At 41.1% G+C, this 27303-nt stretch overlaps 1 protein-coding gene and 1 non-coding gene across 2 annotated transcripts in view; one reads left to right on the top strand and one right to left on the bottom strand.

The window, feature by feature from the left end:
- Positions 1-616: 616 nt before the first annotated feature.
- On the top strand, positions 617-720 carry LOC136404755 (small nucleolar RNA U13). The gene has a single exon (XR_010751449.1). It is a non-coding gene; the product is annotated as a small nucleolar RNA U13 (small nucleolar RNA).
- A 17809-nt stretch (positions 721-18529) lies between these two features.
- CCDC192 (coiled-coil domain containing 192) overlaps positions 18530-27303 on the bottom strand; it is a 214532-nt gene continuing 205758 nt past the window's right edge. The window contains 3 exon segments of the mRNA XM_066383649.1: positions 18530-18646; positions 18648-18705; positions 18707-18821. Of these exon segments, the coding sequence (XP_066239746.1) occupies positions 18530-18646; positions 18648-18705; positions 18707-18821 (290 nt within the window).

The following is a 27303-nucleotide window of genomic DNA, read 5'->3' as shown; positions in this document are numbered from 1 at the left end:
CTCATCCAAGCAGTTGAAGGCCTTAATAAAAAAAAGACTGACCTCCCTAAAAGGAGGGGAATTCTGTCACTTAAAAGCCATTGGGGTCCTGGCTGATTGGCTCAGTGGTAGTGCTGGTCTGATGTGTGGATGCTCTGGGTTCAATTCCTGGTCAAGGCACACAGGAGAAGTGATCTGCTTCTCTACCCTTCTCCCTTCTCTCTCTCTCTTTCTTTCTCTTTCTCTCCTGCAGCCATGGCTCATTTGATTTGAGCAAGGTGGCTCCGGGCACCGAGGATGGCTCCCTGGAGCCTCTGTTTCAAGTGCTAAAATATAGCTTGGTTGCTGAACAACAGCTCCTGATGGGCAGAGCATCGCCTGGTAGGGGGCTTGCCAGATAGATCCTGGTGGTCAGGGGGTATGCAGGAGTCTCTCTGTCTCCCCTCTTCTCAGTTAAAAGAAAAAAAAAAAAGCCTTTGTACTTCAACTGAAACACCAACTCTTTCCCTGAACCTCCAGGTTTCAAGGTGACCCTGTAGATTTTGGACTTGCCAGCCTCCAAAATCACATGAACCAGTTCCTTAAAATACTCTTCCCACCCGCCCCCCACCCCCACATCAAATTTAAATGCTTCTGTAACAGATCGTAGTTCATAAGTGCGATGATTGGGTGTTCATGGTCTTGTGTGAGATGTGCCTCTCGCAGACCTTATTATGACATTGTCACATTACCTGTCTAATGTGAACTTGTCCCCCCCAAAAAAGGTCCTGTTTCAATTTACATTCCTACCACAGTGCACAAGGGTTCCCTTTGCTCCACATCCTCAGCAACACTTGTTATTTTTTGTCTTTTTGATAATAGGCATTCTAACCAGTGTTTTTGATTTGCATGTCCTTGATGATTAGTGATGTTGAGCATTTTTTTCATGTACTTGTTGGCCATCTTATTTGGAAAAATGTCTATTTAGACCCTCCTGTGTCCATTTTAAAATCAGATTTTTTTTATTATTGACTTGTGAATTCTTCATGTATTTTGGATATGAGCCCTGTATATAATTGCAAACATTTTCCTCTATTCAGTAGGTGGCCTTTTCATTCTGTGGATGGTTGGTGGTTTCCTTTGCTGTGCAGAAGCTTTTAAGTTTGATGGAGTCCCACTTGTTTATCAAATGCACTTTAAATGATACTTTTCTTAACCACTTGGAATACCACTCATGAGTAAAAAAGAAAGCAATCTTATCTTTTGCAACAGCACGGATGGATCTGGAGATTATTATGCTAAGTGAAATAAGGCAGTTAGAGAAAGACAAGTACCATATGATTTCACTTGTATGTGTCATCTAATGAACAAATTAAGCTAACAAACAAAATAGAAACAGACTCATAGAGTCAGAGAACAGACTGTCAGCTGTCAGAGAAAAAAGGGTTTTGGGGTCGGGGACTGAGTGAAATTGGTGAAGGGATTAGCAAAGGAAAAAAATGCTCATAGACACAATAGTATGGTGATTGCCAGAGGGAAAGGGGGTAGAGGGAGGTAGAAGAAGGTAAAGATGTGATACATCGTGTTAGAAGAAGGCTTGACTTGGTGTATTGAACACACAATACAATTTACAGATGATGTGTTATAGATTATACACCCGAAACCTATATAATTTTATTAATCAATGTCACCCCAATAAATTCAATAAAATGAAAAAATAAAGATTTGTTACTCCTCCAGAGAGTTTATTAAAATAATAGAACGTTTTTGTGTTGACTCATCACACATTTTCCTTAGGGAAAATATCTTACAAATATTCCAAGCCATTTAAGGTTAACACGGGTACTAAAGACAATAAAAGGGTTTTGGGGGCGGGGGGACAGTGTTTAATTTCAAGAGGTTTTTTTCTGTGTCTTTGTTTTGAAATGCAAGTATTTTATTTTCTGATTTTAATTACTAATGAAAAACAGTTTCAACATAAACACAGGCTTCTTTCTTAAGTTTAATTCTATTTTCTCAGTATGCATTTAGTTCTCCAGTTCTTACCAAAAAAGTAGCAGATGGAAATGTGTTCCCTGAAATGATACATCACCCTAGGGGCCTACTCAATTTCAATATTTGATTAGGTCTTGGATCTGTCGGTGTGGTCTGATGCTTCAGACAACTCCCGCCTTTCGAGATAGCCCTTCCACGGCCTAAGCGCTTGACTCTCAGGCACTCTAACATCTCAGGACATAATTGCTGTGTTTAAAAGTTGTGGCGTAAACAACATGATAGAAAAAATATTTCTGTCTTCAAAATCTCAATATATTAACGTTCTTAGCAAGGAGCTATCTAGAGAAAAACTTCATGGGATGGGTCTACGTTTCTGAGGTAAAATAATAGAATTGGGCAACTTCCAGAGGATAATCAGGTTAATTTAAAATCTTGGCATCTTTGCCAGGCTGGAGGTAAAACGGAGATGAAAGAGAGCCATAGCCCTTGTCTAACCCCAGACCTTCCTTCAGGGGTCCGAGTCTGCAGTCTGCAGCAGGGTGCCTGGGACCTGACTCCGCAGCTAGTTCGCCGCCATCACCCACCAGTGGACGTCCACGGAGGGTTTAAAACAGAAAACCTTTTATTCAGTTCCAAATGTGTTTATAAAAAGAATTGTGGTGCAGAAAACTGCTCTTTCAACTGATTTTTTTTTACCAACCATTTCTTGAACTTACTATATAACACATTTGAAAGGTACAGTAAACATCTGAGGCAATAATAAACTTTCTATTCTTCTATATATAAATTTGGGTTAAATCTAGACATCTGACATGACTGATAGAGCATATTATAAGTACAAGCTCATAACTCAGTATTTGTTGAGTGAATGATGGATCATATATTTTGGCTCTTGATTTATTTTTTAAAAATGGGAACTTTTATAGATATGGCAGTGTGGTGAAAAGATTTTGACCTTGACTGATAGTGGTGCTGCACTGTGTAGTCTCCGGAATGGGAAAGAATGAGATGGCAGAGAAAGTGACCTTACTTGATTTAGAACAAGAACTCCTATATGTTATCAATAGCTGGATTTCTAGAGTTATAATTTTAATTCACCTTGGAGGATACCTGCCTTTGTGTTAGAATAATCACAAATGTGGTCATTTAATGACAGGAGAGTAAATTAAATCTTGATTTCTCCTTTTGGAGGCTGAAGTTGCCATTTATGTGAGTGCAGATATACAGGCTGATACTTAGCATTCTGTAAAGTAGTATATACTGAAAACATTTCCTCCTAAGTGTAGATATTTATAGGACTGTTGGTATTCCACAGAGGGTGCTATTTAAGCTTGAGCAACTCAGATTCTAGGATATATGGAGTTCATGAAGTGAGACCACACCCCGTGGTAGGGTGGAGTTGTCTCCTGAAGAAGAATATTGTGATCATTAGTTACCCTGGGATTCAAAATGAACAGTTGTGCAAGTGGAGACCTGTTCCTCTCTCTGGAGGAAGGGATAGGGCGTTAAGTGATATGCCAAGGGTAATAGCCAAACTGGTGTCTACTGAGAACAAAACAAAAACTTGTGATCTTAAGTGTAGGCCTCTGGAGGCTTCTGGTCAAGATGGCAGCGTTGGTAGAGGCGGTACTCAAATCCTCCCACAACCACATCAAAATTACAACTAAATTACAAATCAACCTTCAGTCAGAACCACTGGAAATCTAGCTGAATGAAAGTCTTACAACTAGTGAATTAAAGAAGCAGCCACATCAAGACTGGCAGGAAGGGCAGAGACGGGGAATAGGCTGGTCCCATACCCATGTGTTGTGGTTTCAAATTGGGAGGAATATCTTGGCTGCAGAGATCCTCCCACCCCGGGGGAGTGAGGGGTCCCAGCCTCACCAGGCCCCCTATCCCAGGGTTTCAGTGCCAATAAGAGAAGTCCCTATAATTTATGGCTACAAAACCCAGTAGGGATTGAGGCTGCGGGAGACAGAGGGCTGTGGGAATACCAGGCAGCTACTCTTAAAAGGCCAGCAAATGGACTTACTCAAATTCACTCCCTCTGAGCTCCAGCACTGGGGAAGAAGCTCGAAAGGCACCAAAGACATACAGGGAGGAACTGGATTGTCTAGATTCAAGGCAAGAGCTGGGAGACAGTTTTCTGCCAGACAAAAATGCTGGCAGAGGCCATTATATTTTTTTCTGAGTCTCCCACCCCCTGCTTCCCCCACCGAAAAGGCAGGTACACACTACATCTGAGTCTCCAGTGACCTGGCTCACATTGTTTACCCCACCCAGGTGATTCACTGAGACCCCACTCCACCCAACTTGTGGGCCCACCCAAGCCATTTCCAGTGGCTTTTCCATACAAATGACCCCTCTTGTCTCATGCTTTGGACTTTTCTAAATCTCTCAAACAAGCATCATCTGGCCTATATGTACCCTGTATCTAGTGGTAGCCAGCCTTGGTTCATACCTTGGCCTCTCCTGGGAACCTCTAAACCTAACACAAATAACAGTCACCTGCAGATTGCTCTGTAGCTCAGGCCAGGTGGCCCTAGGCAGGGCACAGGTGGTAGCTTACCTTGCACCTTCAGAAAGGCCCCAGAGCCAGGGCACCGGGAGGACAGCTTCGGACAATGTCAGATTACAACCCTACCACCTCCATGAGTGACACACTCAAGGGACAGACTCAGTGAGCACCAAAGCCCCACTGGAGCAAGTCCTGCTCCATAGGGTTGACGCCTGCACAGCAGCTTTTCTACTGTGGTCGAAGCCAGTCCTCACAGCCAAATAGCCTGGAGGTCAATACCTCCCATTTTTCCAACAACAATCTAGGCTCAACTACAGCCACACAGAGGACACAGCCCACCCAGGGGTGCACCTGGAATGCCCAGTTTGAGTAAATGGGGAGGCTACGTCACTGGGTCCGGTAGGACACCTGCTACATACGGCCACTTTACCAAGTTTGGAAGATGTAGCAGCTCTACCTGATACATAGAAACGAAGATAGGGAAACAGCCAAATGTAGAGACAAAGAAACATGTCCCAAATGAAAGAATAGGAGAACTCTCCATGAAAAGAACTAAATGGAATCATGGCAAGCAAGTCCAGGAAGTGCAGAGAGTCCCAAAAGGAGTTCAAAACAATGGTTATAAGGATGCTCAAGGAACCTAGGACATAGAAACAGTAAAAAAGAACCAATTAGAAATGAAGGATACACTAACTAAAATGAAGAATAATTTATAGGGAATCAATGAAGTAGATGTAGCTGAGAATCAAATCAGTGATTTAAAATAAATAAAATAAGGAAGCAAAAAATACCCAATCAGAATAGCATAAAAGAAAGAAGAATCCAAAAAATTGAGGATAGTGCAAGGAGCCGCTGGGACAACTTCAGGTGTACCAATATCCACATTATGGGGCTGCCTGAAGGAGAAAGGAGAGAGAGCAGGACATTGAAAACCTATTTGAAAAAAAATAATGACAATACTTCTCCAACTTGATGAAGGAAATAGACATGCAAGTCCAGGAAATGCAGAAAGTCCCAAACAAGATGAACCCAAAGAGACTCACACCAAGACACATCATAATTAAAATGCAAAGGGTTAAAGACAAAGGGAGAATCTTTTTTTAGTTATTATCATTTTTTTTAAGTGAGAGTAGGGGGATTAGAGAGACAGACTTCTGCATGCTCCTGGACCAGGATCCACCAAGCAACCCCCATCTTGGGTCAATGCTTGAATCAACTGCACTATCCTCAGCACCTGGGGATGCTGACACTTTAACCAATTGAGCAACTGGCTGTGAGAAGGGAAGAAAGAGAGAAGGGGGGGGGGGGAGGGAGGAGAAGAGAAATGTGGTTGCTTCTCATGTATGCCCTGACCAGGGATCAAACCTGGGGCTTCCACATGCTGGGCTGATGCTCTGTCCTCTAAGCCAACTGGCCAGGGCCAAGAGAGAATTTTAAAAACAGCAAGAGATAAGCAGTTAGTTAGCTAGAGGGAAGACTTTAGCTATAAGTCTTCATAAGACTTTCAACTAATTTCTCAACAAAAACTTTGCAGGCCAGAAGGGAGTAGCAAGAAATATTCACAGTGATAAAAAAAAAAAAAAGCAAGAACCTACAACCAAGATTGCCCCACCCAGCAAAGCTATCATTTAGAATTGAAGGACATATAAAGACAAGAAAAAGCTGAAGAAGTTCATCACCAACAAACCAGTATTACATGAAATGTTAAAGGGTCTTCTTTAAGAAGGAGTAAAAAAGAAAAAGGATAAAAATATGCACAATATAATGGCTATAAATACATATCTATCAACAATTAAATCTCAAAAACAAAATAAATGAACAAGCAGAACAGAAACAGACTCATAGATACAGAGAACATTTTGATGATTGCTCGATGGGGTGGGGAGGTGAAAAAGGTGAAGAGATTAAGAAGTACAATTTGGTTGTTACAGAATAGTCATGGGATGTAAAGTCCAGTGTAGGGAACATAGTCAATAGTATTGTATCAATAATAACTATATATGGTGTCAGATGGGTATAAGACTTATCAGGATGATCACTTAGCAAGTTTTTATTTTATTTTATTTTTTAAAGAGACAGAGAGTGAGTCAGAGAGAGGGACAGACAGGGACAGACAGACAGGAACGGAGAGAGATGAGAAGCATCAATCATTAGTTTTTCATTGCACGTTGCAACACCTTAGTTGTTCATTGATTGCCTTCTCATATGTGCCCTGACTGTGGGCCTTCAGCAGACCGAGCAACCCCTTGCTGGAGCCAGCGACCTTGGGCTCAAGCTGGTGGGCTTTTGCTCAAACCAGATGAGCCCGCGCTCAAGCTGGCGACCTTGGGGTCTTGAACCTGGGTCCTCTGCATCCCAGTCTGATGCTCTATCCACTGAGCTACCACCTGGTCAGGCAACTTAGCAAGTTTTATAAATATCTAATCACTGGGTTGTATACCTGAAGCTAATATAATATTGTATGTTGACTGTAATTGAAGAATAAAATATGATTGAAATAAAGTTTAGGCCCATAAATAAATTGAATTAATTGTGACTTTTTGAATGGTATCTTGATGATTTCCAAGCATTTAGTAAAGTTTTGTTAAATATCATAGGATGGTTTGGCCATGCTCCGGGAGTTAAGGGAGATGCTTCTGACAATGTCCTGAGCTGAGCTCATAAGGGTACCAGTGTGGGGGAAGAGGGTAGACCATCAGAATGTGGCAGGAAGTGAAAATTGTTCTATGAGGCTGCAGTGGTTCAGGGTGAGAATGGCAGACTGGGGTGCTGAGTCACCAACACAGTGTGATCTCCACACATTTCTCGGGGGCAGAGCTTAATGGAAAGTTGAATCCAGCAAGAATTTCTGGATGAAGGGTGGAGTCTTTGTGATTTAATGGGGGCTTTGAATTGTTTGGCTCATGTAAATCTCAATCTGCAAACTCAAGTCTGCATTCATTTCTTTCTTTTCTATAAATTATTTAAATATTGACTCTGAGCGGAATGTGGGGGAAGGTGGAGGAGGGATAGGAGGGATAAATGGTGATGGACAGAGGCTTGACCTGGGGTCATGAACACATAATATAGTGTATAGATGATGTTTTGCAGAATTTTCACCTGAAACCTATATAATTTTGTTAACCAATATCACCCTAAGAAGTTCAATAAAAAGGAAAAAGACATTGCCTCTGAGTCCCTATCTCACCAGAGAGGCAGGAAGTTTGACCTCAGTCATTCTGAGTCTTTCCTTCTCCTGGTTTCCTGACAAAATTCTTGGCTCTGAGACCCTTCTGTCATCTGATGATGCTGAGTCCCCTATCTCCCTAGTCACCTTGGTCCCCTCAGGTATGCTGCTGGGTCACATCCAAGCCACACATGGGTATGAGACTCTCGGCAGGGCCTGAAACCCTGAGCTCCTGAGCTCCCGACTCCAATCTGCCTGGTGTTCCATGTGGCTGATCCCTCTGAGGGCCAGCCATATCCCTAACGCAATGCCAGGAAGCAGTGACAGGCCTCTGCTGCTCATGGGACACACACACCCCTCCCATTCTCTCCTCAGGGGTGGCGAGAATCCCTCCTTGTCTTCGGATTCCCTTCAGATGCTCTTTCTCAGCTCTTCTTTCCTCAATGGACTCAGGCTTTGGAAACAAAAGCTTAGAACGGCAGCATCTTACCATCAGCTTCTCCTTTTACTCTGCTTGTCTTATACAGAGCTCCTGGGTCCTAGGCAAGGGAGCTGAGAGCAAGCTATCTTTTAATGTGGAAAGAGAATGGGATAAACACAGGGAGAAAAATATATTAATAACCTAAAACAGCATTTCATGACAGAATAATAAACAACACGTGATCTTGTATTATAGTCATAGCCTGGTGAGGTTTGCGGACGCCTGGGTAACATGTTCCTTAATATGCCAAGTTGAGAAGAAATCTGTGTAAAACGGTTGTACTCCCATCACAAGTAGTCATCCAATGAGAACATCTCTCTCAAGCCTAGCTCTGAAACTTAACTAGCTATATGACTTCAAGTGATGCATTTAATTTGCTCTGGACAGGGGTCAGCAAATTCCTTCAATAAAGGCCTCCCTATTGAGCTTGCTGGCTGTAGGTCTCTGTCACAACTACTCGGCTCTGCCACTGAAGTAAAAAAAAATAAATTGTCCCAGAGACAAGACCTAAACAAGTGAGCATGGCTGAGTACCAAAAAAAACTTAACTTCATGGAGAGTAAAATTTGAATTTATATAAGAATTGTGTAATGAATATTATTTTTTGACTTTTTTGTTGTTGTCATTCAACCGTTTAAAAATGTGAAAGCCAGTCTAAACTCACTAGCCATGCAAAAGAGCCACTCAAGCCGGATTTGGCCTGCGACTGTATTTCCTGTCTGGACTCTGAGTCTAGCTCTAACAGCCAAGCGCTCAGTTTTCCCACCTGTAAAAGGGAAACATGTAACTCACAGGGTGTCAGAACACACCATGGCATAATTTCTTACTTTGCTCTATAAATTTAAGGCACTATGGCTAAATGAGCTAAATGCACAAAGGAGATCTAATGTCTGTGTTCTCCCCTAAATAGAAGACAAAAGAAATTTGAGCTGGGACCAACAATCTTTGCAGATGTCACTTACGAGATTGTTTTTGCTTCCCCATCTTTTAAAAATAGACTGGATGTCTCTGACCTCAAAGGGGGAGTTTTGTAGATTAAGTAGATTGTCTATGTGTGAGAAGTCCTCTTTCAGAAAATGTCATTTGTGGTAGCTGTCAGTTACCTACTTTTTTGTGCTTGTGGTGTTGTATAAAATGACTTTTCATTATCAGAATTCCCTTCCACACATCACACACAGTACAAGAGGGTGTGTGCTGTCTCCATTATACATACAGGAGTATGCATTAATGCTGAAAGTAGTAGTGTGTAATGTACTCACTCTGAATGTATATATTACACCATGAATTAAAAGCTCAAGATATTGAAATTTATGGTGACAACTACAGCATACCAAATTGGACCTGGTGTACACATTGTAAGGCAGACATTTAGACCGTCTTTACTTTACTTATAGGCCAATGCTCTATCCACTGAGCCAACTGGCCAGGGCCTCTGCTTTCACTTTTTACCTGTCATTTCATTCTATGAAAAGTGACATCAGATAATAAACTCTTGGTGAAGCTTACTTGTAACATTTAGAAAAATGAATTTAAGAGATTTATTAGATTATATATTGTGTGATTTTCCTATCCAAGAACAAAAGGCCAGGCAGATAAGACAACAGGAAATGGTGGGGTCTAGGACAAACAGAGTGCAGGCCCATACTTCTCAAAGGCATTTCCTTTACTATTTTTTAAAATTTATTTTTCAATTATAGTGGACATACAATATTATATTAGTTTCAGGTGTACAACATGGTGATTAGACATTTAATTACTTTATAAAGTGATCATCCCATTAAAACTAGTACCCATCTGATATAGTTATTATATTTTTTACTATATTCCGTATGCTGTATTTTATAGCTCTTTTTACAAGAAGTATAAATTGCCATTTATAAAAAAAAGATATTTACTTTAAAACAAAACAAAATAAAATACAAATGAGCAAATAAAAACCAAAACACTGTTCTGGCTAAACCCAAGAAGTCGGTCAGTTGAACCTGGACAGCTTTATGATTCCTGTTGTGGATAAGCTTGAGGAAGACTGTATCTGGGGAAACTGTTTTTCCTCTCAGTAGAAATGAATGCTGACTCGAGAAAGAGGCATAGATAATATATTTGTTATGTAACTGCACAGGGTGGGAAGTGTTGTAAAAGTTATACTGACCTCTTGGCCGTGGGCCTTGGTTCTGGGATTACTTATCTAGCTAAAACCTATCTCTTGAAGATTGTGTAAAATATTTTAATTAGCTATAAATTGCTATGTAAATATTAGTTCTTTTTTTTTTAAGTGAGAAGAGGGAAGACAGAAAGACATACTCCCACATACACCCTGACTGGAATTCACCCAGCATCCCCTATCTGGGGCCAATGCTTGAATCAACTGAGCTATCCTCAGTGCCTGAGGCTAACACTTATACCAACTGAGCCACTGGCTGGGAAGAGGGAGAGAAGGGAAAGGAAGAAAAGCAGATGGTCCCTTCTCAAGTGTGCCCTGACTGGAGATTGAACCTGGGACAATTCGCACATTGGACCAATGCTCTATCCACTGAGCTGACTGGCCAGGACCTCTGCTTTCATTTTTTACTTGTCATTTCATGCTATGAAAAGTGACAACAGATAATAAACTCTTGGTGAAGCTTACTTGTGATATTTAGGAAAATGAATTTAAGATACTTATTAGATCATATGTTGTGTGATTTTCTATCTAAGAACAAAGGATTAGGTATTATTGCATTGGAGCACTAAGGGCCATTCTTTGTTAAATAAACAAAAAACAAATGCAAACATCATCAATAGAAATGGTTATCTTATCACAGGTTCTTGTTATTGGGAATATATTGAGTATCTTACTCCAGTTGGTCAATTTCTCTGGGAAGCTGAGAGTAAAAACCCTTTTCGGTTTTGTTTTGTTTTACCATAAAAGTCCCAATTTCATTAGGTATGTGAAATCTTGTGGCCAGCTCTGTCTTTTGATGTGAACTTTGTCCTAGTGAACTAGTACTTTTATTTTTTTAAAAAAGGTTATTTCCTCCTACTTGAACTTGATTCTCCTCTATCAGCTAAAACACTCTCCTTTATCTGGAAAATCTATTTTATTTCTTTTTTTATTTTTTGGGGGGAAATCTTAAATACATTTTGTTGTAATAGTGGGGAGAAGTTATATTACTAATTTATTCTTTATAGTTGACATTATTATTTTTTGGGTTTGGTCAAATTTTTTCAAATTATGTCAGGCGTTTTGACTTCCAGGCTTTTAATTTTCTAAGGTCTTTAAAAATGTTTTCTTTATATCTTTTGGAACAGTTTTATCTCTGCAGTCCTTATACTGATAATTGCTTAATAAATATTTAAATATTATTGTGACTCGGGCCTGCAAAAATTCACCAACACTCCTCTATTTGTTGCATTAAAGCAAAAATGCTTTACTTTAGTGCGGTGTAGAAACAAATGATTGTGTTTTGGGATAAACACAGAGGAGTTTAGGAGATAATGATAACTTGATTGAATTATTCTTTCCCACAAATGCATTTAGACAGAAAGTATTAGAATTTCTTTGCTTTTGCTGAACTCCTTTTGAGTCCTAGGGCACCCCCCCGCCCCAGATTTCTGGGCTTTTTGTTCAATGGCGTGCTTGTCTGCTAATGTTTAACAAGTGTGTTGTTATGATTTCAGCTTACTATGTACACAATAGTGTAAATAAATTGTTAAATTCAATATTTAAATTGGTTAGAGAGATCAAACATTCAATTTAACTTTCTGAGAAAAGTTAATGATTGGATGTTGGGCAGATAAAATGTATTATGCTCACTTTGTTAAAGATTATGCTGCCCATGAGGAGGCCCTCGCCCAGGTGATATTAATGTGTGTTGGGGTGGGCTAAAGGCAGGCAGAATCCTTGTAGCCTGGGTCTTGGTTTTGGGATTAAGCCTTTCCTACCCTTTTTTGATGTGGGGTGGTACAATCCAATCATGCCTCAGAGAAGTGACTTTGTATTAGAGACTTCCCTATTTTGTATATTGGATTAAGAGTTTGAATTTCTGCACTATAAAATGGGGATGGAGCGGGAGCTTGCTCTTGGTTCCTGGATGATTAGCATGAGAGAGCAGAGGGAGCAGAGCAGAGAGCAGAAGGAGGCCACGTGGAGGAGAGAAGAAGAAGCCAAGATGACGGAGTGCTGAGTGAGATGCCAGTTTGTGTAGAGTTTGTATCTGGGATAAGGAAGGAGATGGGGAACTGAGGAGAATAAGGCTGGTGAGCTAGAAACCTTTGATTCTAGGAAACTCGGATAAGTCAGTGGCTTTGTGAGCACTGAATGTGATTGGGTTTTGGAGCCCAGTGTGTGTTTTTACTTGCCCGCCGGGTGCAAGCTAGAATTAAAGACTATGGCCCACCAGTTTGTGGCTCCGTTGTTTCTCTACCGACTGTCCGAATCCAATGCGAACCTGCATGGGCCAGGCTGCTGTGATGGTAGCCCCGGCTTCTGGCTTTACACTGGAGAAAAGGGAGATTAAAACTATGCATATATTTCTTTAAATATTTTGAGACTATTAGAGAATGGCTAGAGTTATTTACTAAATATTTTATTTTTCTGGGTTTCAAGTTATTTTTGAACTAAAAAAATAACCTGATGATTTGCCAAAATTTTTTTTATTAAGAAATAGGGTCATCAGCATACTAGTTGCTTTGTGATATTTATACCAGATATTTTAAAGATCAGTAGACTACTTCAACAACCCAGCTTGTTCCTGAGAAAATGAGACATTGACTTATAGCAGGGGTCAGGAACCTATGGCTCGTGAGCCAGATGTGGCTCTTTTGATGGCTGCATCTGGCTCGCAGACAAATCTTTAATAAAAAAAATAGTAACATTAAAAATATAAAAGTCTCATGTATTACAATCCATTCATTTCCTACTGCTCATGTTCATGGTTGCGGGTGGCTGGAGCCAATCACAGCTGTCCTCCGGGATAACATCAAATTTTTATTGGATAATGCATAATGTACATGGGTTGTTGTGAGGTCAGGAAGTAAACTTCCCTTATTTTAATCAAGTAGTCTGCTAGCTAATTGCAGAAACCCTTTTGATGAAGAAGATGGCTAAAAGAAAAAAAGATGAGAAGTATCATACTTTTCAGCAGGAATGGACAGAGGAATTCGCCTTTGTGGAGAGAGCAGGTTCTGCAGTGTGTCTAATATGCCATGATAAAATTGCATAGAAGAAATGGTCAAATATAAAGTGGCACTTCGACACACGCCATACTACATTTGCATCGAAATATCCAGCGGGTGACAGCAGGAAGAAAGCATGTCAAGAGCTACTGTGCAGAGTGCAAGCTAGTCAGCAGCAACTCTGTGTTTGGACCCAACAAGGTGACTGGAATTTGGCTAGCTTTGCTGGTACTTTAGCAGTTGTGAGAAATGGAAAGCCATTCACAGATGGGGAGTATGCCAAAACATTCATGCTTGATGTTGCCAATGAACTTTTTGACGATTTTTCGGATAAAGACAAGATAATCAAACAAATAAAAGGCATGCCTCTGTTGGCAAGAACTGTTCACGATCGTACCATCATGATGGCAAATCAAATTGAGGCAACACAAGTGAAGGACATAAATGCAGCACCATTCTTTTCTCTGGCTTTAAATGAGTCAACAGATGTAAGCCATTTATCCTAGTTCAGCGTGATTGCAAGTTATGCTGTCGGTGACACACTACGTGAGGAAAGTCTTGCTGTTTTGCCTATGAAAGAGACAACAAGAGGGGAGGATTTATTCAAGTCTTTCACTGAGTTCACTAAAGAAAAAATCTACCAATGGATAAACTTATTTCGGTGTGTACTGATGGTGCTCTGTGCATGGTGGGGAAAAACAGAGGATTCATAGAGCTTCTTCACGAACATGAAAAGAGAACCATCTTAAGTTTTCACTGCATCCTACATCAGGAGGCCCTTTGTGCTCAGATGTGTGGCGAGCAACTTGGTGAGGTGATGTTGCTGGTCATTCGGGTGGTCAACTTGATTGTTGCCCAAGCTTTAAATGATCACCAGTTTAAGACACTGATGGATGAAGTTGGGAATAATTATCCTGGTCTGCTTCTGCACAACAATGTGCATTGGTTGTCAAGAGGGAAGGTGCTCAGCCATTTCGCGGCTTGTCTGAGTGAAATCCAGACTTTTCTTGAAATGAAAAACATTGAGCATCCTGAGTTAGCTAACACTGAGTGGCTCCTGAAGTTCTACTATCTCATAGACATGACTGAACATCTGAGCCAGCTCAATGTGAAAATGCAAAGCTTTGGAAATACAGTCTTATCCCTTCAACAAGCAGTATTTGCATTTGAAAACAAGCTGGAACTCTTCATCGATGACATTGAAACAAGTCATTTACTACACTTTGAAAAGCTGGGAGAGTTTAAAGATGCATGCACAGCAAGTGACCCTGCTCAACATATTGATTTCCAGCAGCTAGCAGGCTTCACATCTAATCTCCTGCAGTCATTCAAAGTGCACTTTGGAGAATTTCATGAGTGCTCTCGTCTTTTTAAGTTCATCACCCATCCACACAAGTGTGCAGTGGACAGTGCCGACCTGAGTTATATCCCCGGTGTCTCCGTCAGAGATTTTGAGCTACAAGCTGCTGACCTGAAGGCCTCAGATATGTGGGTGAATAAGTTCAAGTCACTGAATGAAGATTTGGAAAGACTTGCACGACAGCAAGCAGAGTTGGTGAGCAAACACAAGTGGGAGAAATGAAAAAACTTCAACCCGTGGACCAGCTGATTGTCAAAACTTGGAATGTGCTTCCCGTCACGTACCACACATTGCAGCGTGTGAGTATTGCTGTACTGATAATGTTTGGCTCGACGTATGCATGTGAGCAGTCTTTCTCACATCTAAAGAACGTTAAGACCAACCTACGATCACGTTTAATGAATGGAAGTCTCAACGCCTGCATGAAGCTTAACCTCACCACGTATCAACCAGACTACAAAGCCATCAGCAAAATCATGCAGCACCAGAGGTCGCATTAATGGTAAGAAGTACTTTATTCATCATTGGTTAGCAATAGCATAACAACATTATTAAAAAGAATTCAGAGACTTATTGTATTTTAAAAGTGTTGGTCTTACATAAAATGCACACATTTACTTGTATTTAGTGTTAAACATCTTGTATAGCTCTCATGGAATTACATTTTAAAATATGTGGCATTCATGGCTCTCTCAGCCCAAAAGATTCCAGACCCCTGACTTATAGTATGGGCTATAATCTGATTGTTAGTGTATCTAAATCAGGCCTTTAGCACAATGACTGGAAGCTTACTCTTCAATTCTATGGAAAAATGGTAGAAAATGAAAATAAACTTTGGGGGCCATACAATGGCATAAATGTTTGACTGGGAATGTGAAATTGTCCACTTAGAAATTCCGTAGAGTCCAGTAACACCCCTTCTTACCACCCCATCAACCTTAATAAAACCTGGATATTGAAAGAATTTTTATTATCAAGGTGTCGCTAACAGAGATTAGTTTATCCACATTTGGGCCGAAGCTCCTTCCCACTTCCGATTTGGAGATAACCTAGACCTGAGTCAAGAAGTCAGCTTCTTGTAAAGATAACTTTGCAGGGTAATATGACACTTGAGGCTTTCTTCTTCAATGGCTGATTCTTGGCTATTTAGAGGTGACAGGTTCCATTAATTATTAACAGCAGCTCCAGCTCTGCCTGTTATTTAATCTTCGCTACTTTCCTGATGACAGCCAGCCAGGACATGAGTGGGGGAAATCGATCTAGAGTTACCATCACCCTGTCTGGGATGTAATAAAATTTTTTGTTTCTCTCCCTCCCTACTTTCCACCTAGCTCATCCTCAGTATTTCATGGGATTAAGATAATCTTTGGTAAAATAAAGTGATGGAGACTTTATTATCAAAATAACACATCAAAATTATAGAGTTTGCCTTGGAGACAGCTCACTTTTAACACACTGGAAGATTTAAAGCTTCTTCACAGAAATACACAGTAAAGACATGCTAACCTTCAGCCTTACCATGAGAGGCAATGGGTAAAAAAACTTCAGGCCTGGAATGAGGAGACCTAGCTTGTGTCAGAGAAAGGTGATTATAGGATTTGAGTAAGGGGAAAGGAAGGACCAGAGAGAAGGGATTTCTGAAGTGGATTTTGTTGGGGCTGAAGTAGATTCCACAAAAATGTTTCTATTGGGTAAGTGCTTTGAGTCACTTTCTGGGCTTGGTGTGTATTTGTGATCAGGAAGTTGTACATTGATTCCCTTTCTGATAATGGACTGCACCTGTACATACTTGCAGTTTCAGGTGAAACTCTGAGGTTATAAACAAATATGGGAAGATTCTAGACTTGTATGAAAATAGAACCTACTGGCCTAACTCATTTTTTTAAGTGACCCTCCAGAGTAAGGTGACCAACTTTTTTACAATGAAAAGGAGGACAAAAATAAATTGAAGAAAACAATATTGTAAATAAAAGAAACATTTTATTCATTACAACAATAATACACTATAATATGATAAATGCATATTAAAAAATGTGTAATATTTTATATTATAATTATGCTTACATGCCTATTAATTTTTAATAATAATTGTAAGAAAAAAGTACTCATTTAGATACAAATACGTCACATCACATGCAATGGGTCGACTCTGCATCTACGGAATATGGACATTTACAGATTAATTTTCCAATATCAAAAAGGATGACATGTAGGGAGACACTTTTCGAGGGAAGATGGAACTTACAAAAGAAGGACTGTCCTCCCTAAAGGAGGATGATTGGTCACTTTATCTAGAGTTAATATTGGAAGCTTATTTTGAGTCCAAAGCTCAATTACTTCCTTAAAAAAAGAGTCAGGTTTAGAATCTTTGTTTTGTAGATAGTCAGGATGTATAATCAGACTATAAACTAATTACAGACTATAGAATACTCCTCACCCTGGTTTTCAAGGCATGAGTTTCCTTCTGGAGATAGTTTTTTAACCTGGGAACAAAAATGTGACAGCTCTGCTTGAAGCCAGCCCTAAACCATGTGCTTTAAGATGCGATTCCTGGATTACATTCATCAGAAATGCCACACGTATTTGTGAAAATGTGTATTCCCGAGCTGTGCAGCTGAGCCCAGGAAGATGCATTCTTACTGATCAGCCATGCTTAGTAAATTTGAGAACCTCTATTATTGCAGTGCTAATCAGGTTTACCCATGTCCACCCCCACGTTCCTCCTCCGTTTCTCATCTCTCATTACAACCACCCTCACTTTTAAGGAGACATTTGTGTTTCTATGAACCCCTGAATGATAAAAGTTGTGATACTCATGCTTACTATGATATTTCTAACATCTGTTAGAGTGCCTGGTAGATAGAGGAGTTTTAATGAGTATTTGAATTAAATTTGAATGAGTGCTTGAATTAAATTGAGAAGTAACAACAAATACACTTTGACTTATGGGAAAGCTAGTCCTATTCACCTGAGTCATGCTCTATTAGGACAGGAAAATTAGGTACCAAAGTCTTCCTTAAAGTTAGTGCCTAGCTGCTCTCTTTTGGTGGAAAATAGTTCATTTAAGGAAGATACATGGGCAAGAAATATGATTCATTCCATCCCATTGCTTACAGGGTAGCTTTCCTTTGCCCATCCTCTGACATCATTTTGTGCTGTTCACAACTTTTTGGTACAATCGGAACAGAGCAGTGTGTTTTACTTTGGTCTTAATCTTGCTCCTAAGAAGGAAAAAAAAAAAAGCATCTTGTGTTTTCCCAAGAAGATGTTGTCCCAGGACAATTTTCCCAAAGGACTGTCACTCTGATTCATCCGTTATTTGTTTCTTTTGATTGCTTTGGTTTTATTTCAGTTCTATCCTCACTAAATGTTAATTAAATGCATGCTATAAACAAATACAAACTCTTGGGAACAAGGAAGGACAGACCTCATGGCGATCCAGTCTGCGGCAATGTGTCTGCTCTTCAGAACCCTCACGTCCCCCAGCTGGAAGCTGGCCCTCCACAATGGCTTTCTGTTCACCGTTCAGCTATACACTAACATGGGATTGATGCCACCCCTCCCTCGCAGTGTGACAAACCTCTGGTAAGAGGATGATGCTGAGTTCTTTGACTATCCGTCTAGTTTGGTGGTTCTCCCTCTCCCACTGATACTGGAAATCATGGTATTCTATAGCTGAGTGGATTACAGGACTACTGACTTCTACAGGGGAAACAGTGTTTGCTTCTGAATACATTTTTTGGGGATGCTTTCCTATATAAACATTCTAAGATATATTCAAACCCGTGAATTTGAACTTGAGATCACCAATGAGGAGATTACTTGGATTCTGGACTTCACCTTGCTAACAATAAACATACATTCATTCATTCATTCATTCATTTATAACTGGGAATTTTTACATATCCTCTTCAGAGCCCAGAGGAGTAATGCTAGTATTAAAGAAAACTGGGGCTTCTTGTAAACATTCTGGAGAGTCTTTGACCTCTGGGAAAGGATGACTCTCCCCCCACCCCCCCAGCTTCCAGCGATTGAATCTTTCTTTCCTTTTCCTCTAAGACTTCTTCCAGCTGTTATCTTCTCAGGCTGAAGAGAAACCTGGGTCGACAACTCCATACTCAGGCTAATTTTTTGATTGCTGTCTTCCACCGTCGGGAGACCACCAGAGGACTCTTCTGGTGAGCTGTCTTCTAAAGCTAACAGGAAAAATGAAAGTCTGAGCCGTTTTCATTGAATTTCCCAGAACTGAAAAAGAGGGAAGATGAAACACTTCATTTCTCACGTTCTTAAAAGACAACACAGATGTTGCATCATCTGGTCAGATAGACTGAGAATAGAATCTGGATCCAGTGAGGGAAAAGCTTCTGGGTGTTCTTGAAAAAAGGACTTGGAAGCCTCTGGAGAGGGGAGAGAATCAGCCTTTGCCAACTCTTTTTGACATGCATTTAACTTCCAATTAACCATGGGAATGGGCTGTCCTTGAAAATCCAATCTAAAAACAAAAACCATCCCAAGTTGCATGTTCTTCCTTTTCTAAGAATCTTTCACAAGAGCTACAGTCAAGTAGAAATATGCTCCTGTTTGAATTTTAATTCGATGGGGGAAAAAAGGTCATTGCCCCTTCTGGGAGAAGTGGTAATAAGAAAAGACTAGTTTCTTTAGAGTTGGCAGGGTATAATTTGAGGTGATCTAGAAAAAAACTCTATTAGCATGGGATCTCCCATAAAGATTCATTTCTTTTAGGTCTGAAGGCCTTTTAGCATTTCTTAATCAAAATCACAACTACTTTTGGGACATAAAAGTTTATCCTTTATCAATTTCTGTCAGTTAATCCCCAAATAAAGACAAAGTCCTGATTAAGGAGGTAGAGAAAGGTTCTAACAAATAGATGAAAGTTTAGTGGTTGGCAGCAGGAAATTCTTGAAAACAAATCTCAATAGACCATCAAAAAATTCAGCTGCTTACAGCAAACCTCATCCTATTACACTTTAGCAATACCCTCTTTCTTACCACTCTCATCTTGACATTTCCACCATTATAATTATTTTTCTGAGTTATATAAAAGACAGGTTTCAGCCATTAGAAGGGACATCAGAGCTTGGGTACAGTTATAGGAACAATTGAACCAATAGAATATAGATAAATCTGACGCATGGTCTTCACAGTTAATTGCTATAATTGGAGGTTCAACTTTTACTCAAATCCCAGTGAAAACAAACCCCATAGCTGCACTGTTAGTCCAGAATACAGAAGCCTGCTACTATTGTGTACCTGCTAACAATGGGATGGCTTTGCTGGGATAGTCCATGCAGGAAGGTAATCACCCATTTCTCAGCCAATAGGAGCACAAGGTAAAAGCCCTGTATCGAACTACACAACACACAGGGTGCTTCCGGCTTCACAAAAGTGTTGAGAGATCAGCTTATTCTCTGCTCTTAGAAATTATTATTAGCAAAATACTAGCTTTGCAGAATCCATGGAGAAATTTTTGTTCTGACTATTTGAAATTTTAACAATAATACTTAAACAGCTGGTGGTTTGAGTGCATCTTTTAAAAGCAATGAACAAGATCTTAGATCTCAAAGGAGCATTTAGTTTGTGCTTTTAGGCCCAGGACAGGAGACCATATGGCAGTAGGCCCCCCTCTGCTGCTGGTGTGCCAAGGCCTCACCTCTCCTTTTATCAGGCCAGAGCTGTGCTGTCCAATATGGCAGCCCCTAGTCACAGGTGACCAGGAGCCAACTGCATGTGGCTAGTCTGGACTGAGATGTGCTGTAATTAAGATGTGCATATTTGATTTAGAAGACTTCGTTTGAAAAAAAATGTGAAATATCTCAGTAAATTTTAAGAATTATGTCTGAAAATGATAATGTTTGGGATCTATGGTGTTAAAATACATTTTGAACTAAATGAGTGAAGATTACTTCCACTCATTTGCTTTTACTCACTTTAAAAAAATGTGGCTACTAAAGCATTTAAAATATTTGTGGCTCCTTTTATTTATTTATTTTTATTTTAAAGGTTTTTACAAAATTTTTTTCAATTACAGCTTACATTCAATATTGTTTTGTATTAATTTCAGGTGTACAGCATAGTGGTTAGACAGTCATATACTTTACAGGATGTTCTGCGGTATTTCTAGTACCCAACTGGCACTATGCATAGTAATTATGATACTATTGACTACAGTTGTCCTTCATCTATTTTGGGGGTTTGGTTCCAGAACCCCCCACCCACAATAGGCGAAAATCCGCGAAGTAGCGACCTTATATTTATTTTATTATTTATATATATTTTAAGGCTTTATTTTGATTTAATATTCTTTTAATATGTTTTAATTAATATTTTTTATATTTTTTAAGTTTTCAAATTTTAGGCTAGAAAATTTTTAATTTTACCACAAAAATAATTAAAATAATAAATATATAAAAATATCTAGCCTGACCTGTGGTGGCGCAGTGGATAAAGCATCGACCTGGAAATGCTGAGGTCGCCGGTTCGAAACCCTGGGCTTGCCTGGTCAAGGCACATATGGGAGTTGATGCTTCCTGCTCCTCCCCCCTTCTTTCTCTCTGTCTCTCCTCTTTCTCTCTGTCTCTCTGTCTCTCCCTCTCCTTTCTAAAAAAAAGAATAAATAAATAAAAAAAAATCTATATACCACAAAATCCCACGATAAAGCAACAAATCCACAATACAAAATTAGATACAGTGGTACCTTGAGATACGAATTTAATTCATTCTGTAACCGAGCTCATAAGTCAGTCAACTCGTATATCAAACTGCCGATACTAGACCCGTGCGCCAACATGCCAACTAGTGGCATGTTGGAACTAGATTCTAGCGAACTAGAATCACGACTCATATCTCGGAATTTTGCTCAGATCTCGAACAAAAATATGGACCAAGTCGCAGTTCGTATCTGAAAAAAATTTGTATGTTGGTCTGTTCGTATCTCAAGGTACCACTGTATATACAATTTAAAAATCTGTGATACGGTGAGAACGCGAAAAGTGAGCCATGATATGACGAGGGACAACTGTATATTTCCTATGCTGACCTTCACATCCCCATGACTATTCTGAAACTACCAATCTGCACTTCTCAATCCCTTCCCCCTTTTCACCCAGAGCAGGCATGGCCAACATACAGCCCGCGGGCTGGATCCGGCCAGCGTAATGAATTTACATGGCCTGTGATTAAATTTTTAATATTCTCCGCATGACACACTGTGGAAATGAAATGAAATAAATGGTACTTTTAAATCGTTATACATAAACTATGATATCTAACCATTGTACAACAATGAAAGTTAAAATCTCAACTACTCAGAAGAGGAAGCGTCTTTGATTATTGGAAATCGAGATATTTAAGAAGATAGTGATATGCAGAAAAGAATTCTGTGTGTGACTAATCTAGGGTTAACTTCCAATAATTGGTTGAATGGATTCATGATACTTCTTTTTTTTTTTTTTTTTTTTTGTATTTTTCTGAAGCTGGAAACGAGGAGAGACAGTCAGACAGACTCCCGCATGCGCCTGACCGGGATCCACCTGGCACACCCACCAGGGGCAACGCTCTGCCCACCAGGGGGCGATGCTCTGCCCCTCCGGGGCGTCGCTCTGCCGTGACCAGAGCCACTCTAGCGCCTGGGGCAGAGGCCAAGGAGCCATCCCCAGCGCCCGGGCCATCTTTGCTCCAATGGAGCCTTGGCTGTGGGAGGGGAAGAGAGAGACAGAGAGGAAGGAGGGGGTGGGGGTAGAGAAGCAAATGGGCGCTTCTCCTATGTGCTCTGGCCGGGAATCGAACCCGGGTCCCCCGCACACCAGGCCGACGCTCTGCCGCTGAGCCAACCGGCCAGGGCACGATACTTCTTTATTTAAAAAAAAAAATCCATTATAAAGATTTATAACTTTTTTACTCATCTGTGCAATTTTTATAAGCAATTGAATAATGGAAAATATGGAAATTTAAAAAAGCTTGCCAAGGAATATTTAGTAATCTTCAGCTCAACTTATATTTGGGAACAAACTTTTTCTTTAATGAATCTAAATAAAAGTACAAGATCAAGATTGAATGATTTACATTTGGAGGCTGTGTTAAGAATAGCTACTACAAGTATAGAGCCAGATATTAAAAAAATAATAGGTGATGCAAAGCGCCTCAACACGTCACATTAGTGTTTTTGTTAATTTGTTGTACTAAATTACTTACATTTATTCATAAACAAATTACATAATAAAATTTTGTTTACTTAAACGAATCGTTTTTGTATTTAACACTTTTTTTAAAGATTTCTTTTTTTAAAAATTTTTTTAAACTCATTTTAGAGAGGAGAGAGAAAAGGAGAGAGAGAGACAGAAAGGGAGAGAGAGAGGAGAGAGAGACAGAGAGAGAGAAGTGGGGGAGGAGCTGGAAGCATCAACTCCCATATGTGCCTTGACCAGGCAAGCCCAGGGTTTTGAACCAGTGACCTCAGCATTTCCAGGTCGACGCTTTATCCACTGCGCCACCACAGGTCAGGCATATTTAACATTTTTTAATTTTAATATATTTCATCCAGCCCATGAAAAAAGTTTTTTCTAATCTAGCCTGGGGTCTAAAACTGTTGGCCATGCCTGCCCCAGAGTCTCCTTTTAGATGAGCACTCCCTGAAACCCAGGTGGATGTGTTCCCGGTAGATGGCTCTAGTTAACATGCACAACTGTTATTTGGGAGGAAGGAGCACTGGCCTCCAGAAGGTGGAGGTATGGTAATCTGGGCTTGGGAGAATGGGTTCTGATGGGCTGAAGTGCATTTCAATAGGAGAGAGAGGGAAAGATAGGAGTGGCAGCAAGAGGCCCTGGGGAGGAATGGTGTGCAGGCTGGAGAAGCCTGGGCCGGCGAGGCTCGGGAACAGAGGTGCAGCAGGTGCCTCTCGCCTTGTATGTGCCTGTCTGTCACCTTCCTCTCTCTCTCTCTGGCCTCTCCTTCAGTCTTTTCTTTCCCCAGCTTTACCCTTCCTTTTAGGAAAAGTTATCTCTACCAATTTGCACAATGAAGAAAGAAGTTTAGTGCCACTCCAGAAGGCAAATTAGTCGAAAAGTTATTATTTTTTTATAACGCAATATAGCTGAATAGTTTGTCCGCCTAGTTCTAATGATAACGGGGCGAAAACGCAGCAGGGTGGCATTACACAGGCATTGCAGGTACCAGGTCTACATGTCTGTCTCTGCCCTCTCAGAAGAGAGTAGCCGTAGAAAAAGAAAGGCCGGGTATCTTGGTCAGCTCCGGCTGCTAGATGGTATCAAGCCACCATCGGGGTGGTTTAAACAATAGAAATTATTATTTTTTTTAGAGTTCTAGAGGCTGGAAGTCCAAGATCATTGTATCCTCACATGGCAGAGAGAGAGACCACAAGCTCTCTAATGTTCCTTCTTATAGGGGCACTAATCTTATTCAGAGGGCCTCATTCTCCTGATCTTATTTAAACTTAATTAACTCCAACAGGCACCGTTTCCTAATACTACTACACTGGGGCTTAGGAATACAGCACATAAATATGGGAGTGGGCACCATTCAGGCTGCTGCACAGGGCGAAGATAATTGGGAAAGGAGTAGAGAAGGAACAGATGAAATATAGAAAAAAAAGGCTGTTAGCATAAGTAACTTTATTTAGCTTCTTTTCTATCTTAAATTCTAAATAACCCCACAACTTACTTAGGTCTAAAGCTCCCTACCCCTGGCCTTGAAGTTAGTTTCGCCAAACTGCAGAGGTGTCGGGGTGGGTCATACATCCTAGAATATTTAGAAATGGTTTTGTTAAGCATGCGAAAATTTATCACTACTGTGTTATCATCTTCAAAGTTTATAGTCTTAGTGTGTAGAAATATTTTTCCTTTAAATTGATCCTATCGATAAACATTGTAGCAAGACAGTCAGATTTAATAAGCTTGTTAGCAAAATTAATGAATATGTTTTATTGCTTTTGCACCATGCCTCGCTGGGCTCCCCCTCCTTCCCATACCCCAACCACTATGTGATTCTGTCTTTTAAACACAGTTTGGGGCCTCATGATTTGAATGACTTAGGGCTCCTTGCAGTTGCCGGCTTTAAAAGAAAGACTCCTTAATTTGGCTACTTAATTGTGTGGCAAAAACATCTGTTTCTCGCTGTCCCCATACAACACATGGAGCTTAGAAAAGGAAAGAAGACATGAGGCCTCTGATTCCTACTGAATTGTTTTTATGTATTAAATGAGAACAATGATAAGGAGATAAGTTAAAGAATATCTATATCAAAAAAGAAATTTCTCATATAAGTACATTTTACTATTGAATGACCTCTTTACACATGAGACAACAATATCTCTATCCTGTTTCTAAACACATAACAAATATCAAAAAGTGCTTTAGCCCTGGCCGGTTGGCTCAGCGGTAGAGCATCGGCCTGGCGTGTGGGGGACCCGGGTTCGATTCCCGGCCAGGGCACATAGGAGAAGCGCCCATTTGCTTCTCCACCGCCCCCCCCCCCCCCCCCCCCCCCCCGTCTCTCTCTTCCCCTCCTGCAGCCAAGGCTCCATTGGAGCAAAGATGGCCCGGGCCCTGGGGATGGCTCCTTGGCCTCTGCCCCAGGTGCTAGAGTGGCTCTGGTCGCGGCAGAGCGACGCCCCCGGAGGGGCCCCCTGGTGGGCAGAGCATCGCCCCTGGTGGGCGTGCCGGGTGGATCCCGGTCGGGCACATGCGGGAGTCTGTCTGACTGTCTCTCCCCGTTTCCAGCTTCAGAAAAAAAAAATACAAAAAAAAAAAAAAAAAAAAAAAAAAGAATATCTATACCAAAAAAGAAATTTCTCATATAAGTACATTTTACTATTGAATGACCTCTTTACACATGAGACAACAATACCTCTATCCTGTTTCTAAACACATAACAAATATCAAAAAGTGCTTTAAACTCTTCAACAAAGTGGGGAATTCCAGGGGTCTCACATCCTCTTTGTATTGGAGATAACTCAAGGCCACAGTTGCCTGGAGTCTACCATTAACCTTCTCATGACCTGCTGTCTCCTAGTCCAGGCTCCCTAATCTGGAAGGGATGTGGGTAGTGAAGGTCCTGACGGTGTTACATGTCCTCAGACCTCAAACACCTGTGGTCTTTCCTAGGTTTTCCCTAGCAGCTAGATAGCCTTGCCAAGGCCATGGCTAATTTGACGTATGAGGTTTTTGTCATCTGAACAGATCATCTCAAGTGTAACTCCTCAGCTAGAGGCTCAAGGAGAACCAGAGACAAGAGAAATTCTTTTTATCTGCCAGAGAGAGGGGACAAATTTGATTAGCCACAGTCAGGATATGGACTCATTCAAATTGCTACTGTTGTGGAGGGTTTTACCAGCACACACCATTTTTTCATGATTTCTTCTCTTTTTACCTCCAGGAGTGAGAATGAGGGCTTCGGAGCACAGTGAGGAGGAGATGGGGAGGGGTGGGAGAGAGATGCAGGTTTAGAAAGGTACAGGAAGAGGACAATGGAGCCTTCTGCCCACGCTAGGCCAGGTTCTGCTCAGTTCCATGTTAGCCTCGACGGGCAGAAAGCCTGGCAGAAACTGTAGCGTTTGCCTTTGACCACGTCCAGCTTCTCCTCCTTTATACCCTCAACACCTTCGTGCTCTTGGCAAAGTGCCACACGAGCGTTATGTCAAAAATGGTTGAATAGTTAACAGCAGAGGTAACTATAGTTGAAGGAATAGCTTAGAAACTTGGAGTTGGGATGTGCATTTTGTAAGTGGCCCAGTCTCACCTATACAGGAGTTATATCTACAACATCCCTAACTGATGATTTTCCAAGTGAGCGGCTCTCCGACACTGGTGTCCCTCAATCTCTTCATAGGTCAGCTGCCAATTGTAATCAGTGAGTGAGATTTGCATTTTGCCATTGCAGAGCTACCCACGGGTGGCTGGACAGCCTGGGAGGAGAGTTTGCTAATCAGAGAAAGGAAATGTGGTGGAGATATTGGTTTAAAGACTTACAATGAAACTTGAAAACATTGCCTGGGGAATCCAGGAAGTTGGTGTTTTGTGTAAAGAGTGATATAGTACTGAACGGTGGCCCAGTGAATGGCTGGAAAGCTTTTAAAATATTTTCTAAATTTTTCTTTTCTAAAAAGGGGTGTTCCACTTTTTTTTTTTTTTTTCTGAAGCTGGAAACGGGGAGAGACAGTCAGACAGACTCCCGCATGCGCCCGACCGGGATCCACCCGGCACGCCCACCAGGGGCTACACTCTGCCCACCAGGGGGCGATGCTCTGCCCCTCCGGGGCGTCGCTCTGTTGTGACCAGAGCCACTCTAGCACCTGGGGCAGAGGCCAAGGAGCCATCCCCAGCACCCGGGCCATCCTTGCTCCAATGGAGCCTTGGCTGCAGGAGGGGAAGAGAGAGACAGAGAGGAAGGAGGGGTTGGGGGTGGAGAAGCAAATGGGCGCTTCCCCTATGTGCCCTGGCCGGGAATCGAACCCGGGTCCCCCGCACGCCAGGCCGACGCTCTACCGCTGAGCCAACCGGCCAAGGCCAGGGGTGTTCCACTTTTGATCCCTTCATTATGCCACCACTCGGAAGTGCTCACTGAGCAGAGAAATGCTGAGAACCACTGATCCAGTTTCTGCTATCTCTACCAATGGGAAGCACCCTTCTTCCCAGTTGG

The sequence above is a fragment of the Saccopteryx leptura genome, chromosome 4 (genome assembly GCF_036850995.1).
Source record: "Saccopteryx leptura isolate mSacLep1 chromosome 4, mSacLep1_pri_phased_curated, whole genome shotgun sequence".
NCBI classification, from domain to species: domain Eukaryota; kingdom Metazoa; phylum Chordata; class Mammalia; order Chiroptera; family Emballonuridae; genus Saccopteryx; species Saccopteryx leptura.
The sequence above is the reverse complement of the archived record's forward strand: the minus strand, read 5'-3'. Positions and strand labels throughout refer to the sequence as shown.